This window comes from Plasmodium cynomolgi, chromosome 4 (genome assembly GCF_000321355.1).
Source record: "Plasmodium cynomolgi strain B DNA, chromosome 4, whole genome shotgun sequence".
Classification (NCBI taxonomy): Eukaryota; Apicomplexa; class Aconoidasida; order Haemosporida; family Plasmodiidae; genus Plasmodium; species Plasmodium cynomolgi.
In genome coordinates, this window is record NC_020408.1 from 345,452 (window position 1) to 350,389 (window position 4,938).

A 4,938-nucleotide genomic window follows, 5' to 3' on the forward strand; every position below is an offset into this window, starting at 1 on the left:
ATAATTTTTCTACTTCCTACCACCAAGGTTATTCACTGTCACGGGCACACCTTTGACCTTTTCCCGTTCATGTGCAGATCAAAATGTGTGCAACTTCCCCTCGTACGTGTGTGTTACTGTCTGTATTAGTCAAGGTGGTTCATCTCCCCACGTTTCTACACCGCGGGGAAGTTCTCGCCCTCCCTCTCCCTCTCTCTCTCTCTATATATATATATGTATATATTTACATGTATATATTTACACATATATATTTCCGTTCGCAGATTCACATGTAGACGTTGGGCGAGCTGGGTAGACAGTCTACCTGGTTGACATACGCAGCTGGCGTGGCGGGGGGGTAACCACACGGACGTGGTTGAGGGGAGGCACGATGGATGTCTCAGACGACCCCCCTCTCTGCGCGGCTGTCCTCCCCACACAAACGGAGAAACGGAGAAATGGAGAAATGGAGAAGCGGAGAAATGGAGAAGCGGAGAAATGGAGAAATGGAGAAATGGGGAAATAGAAAAATAGAGAAACAGAGAAACAGAGAAACAGAGAAAGGAAGAAACGCAGACGCGAAAAAACGCCCAAACTTCCAAACGCCGAAACGAAGAAAAGTTCCTTCCCTCGGCTAAAGCACAGCTCGTTAAGGTGCAACCTCAACGGGGGGGGTAGCAAAAAAAAAAAAAAAAAGCAGAGCTATGTGCAGGTGTAAAAACCGTACTGGGAAGGAACGAAGGTGGAGAGAAAAATCACTTCTACTGGAAATGCGTGAACAAAAAGTCCTCGTGTGCAGGTACCCAAATGTACACAGGTGCTTGGCTATGCGGTATGAGGGGAGATTATCGCGGGGGAAAAGGGAAAGCGGGGAAATGACGTTAAATTGGGGCCCAAATGGGGGCGACGGTAGTGTAAGCATGAAAAAAAAAAAAGGAAGGATGGAAGAAAGATTGAAAGGAAGAAGGAAAGAATGAAAATACGAGAATGAGAAAATAAGAAAATACGAAAATGCGGAGTGAACAGTTAATGACTAATCGCGAAGCGACTAAGGTGGGGAAGGAAATCAAACATGTGCTGTGCACTCGGAGGGACTCTTTGGTCTCGCGCTTTGGAAGGCATTGCCGTGGTGGAATTCTCTCCCAGCTGGAGGACGTCAAACGGAGGGGTTGTGTTCACGTTCTCGTGTATAGTTTCACACGCAGCCGCTTAGGTGCATACGCTTTTGCGGCCACGTGTGCGTGTCGGCAAGCTACGGCAGGCGACTGCCAAGCGACATGTGCTGGACGTGTAAGCATATGACCCCCCACGCGAGTGTTCAAAACGGAAAAAATTTCACACTGGAGGTGCCAAGGGTGTCCTTCCCCTTAACATAGTTGCATGGATTTATTTACACAAAGCGAAAAAAAAAAAAAAAAAAAAAACACCATAAATAACATGTCCGTCGTGTCGCGCACAAACAGTCGGCGCTACATTCAGCGTATGCGTCACGCCCTGTAGTGTAACACGGCGCGCGCTGCATCCGGCAACATCAAGATTTATCGCTGTCGGTCGCAATTTATCGCGACTTGCTTGGCATGACTGCGCTCCACGTAGCACTACTATGTCTAAGGGTGCATGCAGCGGAGCAAGTGCCCCGTCGTATTATCCACGCACCATCAAAAACACATGCATTATGTTTCCCCCTCCCGGGGCAGTGTGCATGCTTGCGGTTTTCTCACTGGTTTGCATTCCTAGTCGAGGGGATGGGGGGGTAAGCGTCAACTGATGTTCCTCTTTTCATGCAGTAACACATGGGGTGAAATAAAACGCAGAGGTAAGCAAATGGGCAAGTTGACAAAAAAAAAAAAAAATACAGCGTAACCTTGGCGGTGCTTCCTCCAACCCCTCCTCCCCTCACCTTCTCATTCTTTCCCCCAGAGTTCAAAAGGGGCACTTCAAAAAAAAATACAAGAACCCCCGCCATGCGAGAGGTCTACGAAAGGTCTACACGGAGAGGAGAGGGAGAAGGATGAGGCACCAAAAATGGTGAAAATTGTGAGAGCAAACGTAAAACCAACATGCAGCTCTATAAAAAAAAGAATGCCTTCCCGTGGGCACGCGAAAAATAAAAGGCAAATATCGACTTGGAGAAAAAATGAAAAGAGAAACGGGCCTTCTCCATGGAGACCATGATACAAAAAAAGGAGAAAATGTGGAGGTGTAAATTTTAATATGCAGCTGTGTAGCTATTTACGTCACGATACAACTTCTGTTGTTTCGATTTGCACGTAAAGAGTGGGTTAAGCGAAAGCGTCTCTTCTGCTTCGTTGCTACTTCAGTCACAGTTGAGCCCGATATGCGGATCACTTTTTAATTCTCTCCATTCGGCTCGCCGTCCTCATGTCTGCTGCTTCTCATCCGCTTCTTCTCATCCGCTTCTTCTCATCCGTTTCTTCTCATCCGCTTCTTCTCACCCGCTTCTTCCCACCCGCTTCTTCTCACCCGACCTTCTGCTTCCTTGCGTACTCACTCGAATAGGTGTACAGGAAAGACCCCAGGGTGGTCAACAGAATGCCCACCAGCGTGTACACGTTTAGCTCCTCCGAGTGATAAAATTTACTTATAAATGTCTGCAGGGTGGACTTTACATTCCCAAACATGTTATAGACGACGTTGTCCGTGTAGTGAATGCACAGGAAGGAAGAAAATGTCACGAAGATGGAGGAAATACCTGCGAGAGGGGAAGAAGGGGGAGAGTGGTAGCCAATTGAAAAGTGGGACATGCATAGGGCACAGTTAAAAACGGAGAGCAGCTGTGTGAATCGTTTTCTTTGTAGTAACTCTGTGGGAGGAACTCCCCGATTGGTGGGTCCACCAAGCACTGGAGTTGTTTTTGCCTTATGTTTACTCACATGACAAAGCTAGATAAAAACAAACACGATGGCTCCAGCGAAAAATGGAGAAAAACTCTCCTGTTATGGACAAATAAATAAATAAAATAATGGAGGAGTACAAAATATTGTAATAAAGCATGACCGTTTTGTTTTGATAAACCATTAATTTTTTCTTTAGGAGGTTCAGGTGGATTGCTTGGACGATGGAGACGGTGGTGCCTGTTGGGGGGACGGAAGGGAGGTAGAGGTGGGGTGGGCTCAGTTAAGCGGTGTGGAGAGAAGGCCGCTGCGGGGAGAATGCTGCTTCGGAGAGAATGCCGCTGCGGGGAGGGAGTGGGCGTGAACAACTTGGAAAATCGCCCCACCGAGCGGATTTACACCCTCACACATGCTGCCACTCTCACATGCTGCCACTCTCACATTGCTGCCACCCTCACATTGCTGCCACCCTCGCGACCGAACCATAGAGAACCGAATGGAAGTTGGTGCTGACGGCGTCCACGGAAAAGACGAAGAAGCCAGCCGAAACCAACATGCAGGCAAATATCATCAGGAAGGTAAAATTTATTTGCTTAAAAAAAAAATAGGAAAACAGGAAATTAAAAGGCAACGTCATGGATCTAGCTAGCTGGTAGGAGGATATATTGGTGTACTTCAAGCATGTGTTCCCAAATATTAAAGTAAAATTAAAGGAGGCGATTATCAGCCACATTTGTTTGAGTCCTTCATAGAGGGATCCCATGTGCTCCTGAACTCCTTTCTTGTCCTGGGTCCCCATAAGGTAGCTCTTAAATATATGTAGGGGCAGCAGACATGACAGGTGTTGGATAAATATCAACAGCACCGTGTCCACGGACCCCTCCATCAGCACATACTTGTTCACGAAAACGGACGTCACGGAGGACAGCAGGTACATGCCTATGGACGACACCACGGCGACGTTGTGCTTCATCGTTTGGGCTCTCGGTCGGGGCGCGCAGCAAAAAGGCGTAGCGAAAAGGGAGCAGCGAGTTGCTTGGCGAGTTGCTTGGCGAGTTGCTCGGCGAGTTGCTTGGCGAGTTGCTCGGCGAGTTCCTCAGCGAGTGTATATGCAAAGGGGAAGACACACAGGGGCGAGCTGCGCACCCCCCCGAAGAACGCAGAGTGGGGGGGTAAACTAGCACTGGGGATGATTCTGCTGCGCGCTCCGGACTTCCCTCATCCCATGTGTCATTTTTAAGCGTTCGCAAGTAGGTGTGGCGTCGTTCTCAAGTAGGTGTAGTGGCGATCGCAAGTAGGTGTGGCGTCGTTCTCAAGTAGGTGTAGTGGCGCCACCGATCGGGTTTGTCTGCGCTTCCAGTCGAGTTTATCTCTGCCCCTTGGCCGCACCGCGCCGTGGCAACTGATCGATTGAACCGCAAAAAGCACCGAGGGGGGAAGTCTGCGCAGAAAAGTGAACACCTCCTCAGGCAAACCTTTCACGAAGCGGCATTATATGTATACAAACGCGTATGATACACTCGCACAAGCAGCCATCACGCAAAGCATTTTTTTTTTTTTTTCTTTCCTCATGTGTGTGCTAATTTATTTATGTTTGTGGTCATGCCGAGCTGGAGCATGCAAGGGGAATTCGCAGCAATTTTTTTTTTTTTTTTTTTTATTCCAAACGGTTGGCATACCATGCAGATTGGAACATTTGCATTTTCGCGCTGTAGGGGCTTTATCCATTTTATGGTTTTTACTCATTTTACGCTTTTTGCTTATTTTGCGTTTTTTTGCTCATTTTACGCTTTCTACTCATTTTGCGCTTTTTGCTTATTTTACGCTTTTTGCTTACTTTTTTTATTTTTTTATTTTCCCCATCCAAGTGATTCCCCCCGCGTGGTGAGTCACCATCCGCACAGTTCGCCAATCTGCAAAAGGAAGCAACAAACGGGTATGCTTACCTACACCCTTTTGCAAGCGCGAGAAAGGATGATGACGTAGGCACACTTCCCCGTGGCAGCAGAACATGGCTCCCCATGCCATTATTAGAGCAACAATGTCTGAAGGAAAAATATGGTAAGAAAAAAAAAAAAAAAAAAAAAAAGGACAAATACAATAC

General features: G+C 47.4%; 1 protein-coding gene across 1 annotated transcript; it reads right to left on the reverse strand.

Annotated features, from left to right (window-relative positions):
* Positions 1-2,459: 2,459 nt before the first annotated feature.
* Positions 2,460-3,807, reverse strand: PCYB_041810 (GDP-fucose transporter; the record flags this gene model as incomplete). The annotated part of the gene is made up of 3 exons (XM_004225332.1): positions 2,460-2,692; positions 2,874-3,074; positions 3,318-3,807. The coding sequence occupies 3 exons, from the start codon at positions 3,805-3,807 to the stop codon at positions 2,460-2,462; spliced, it is 924 nt and encodes a 307-aa protein (XP_004225380.1).
* Between the last annotated feature and the right edge of the window lie 1,131 nt (positions 3,808-4,938).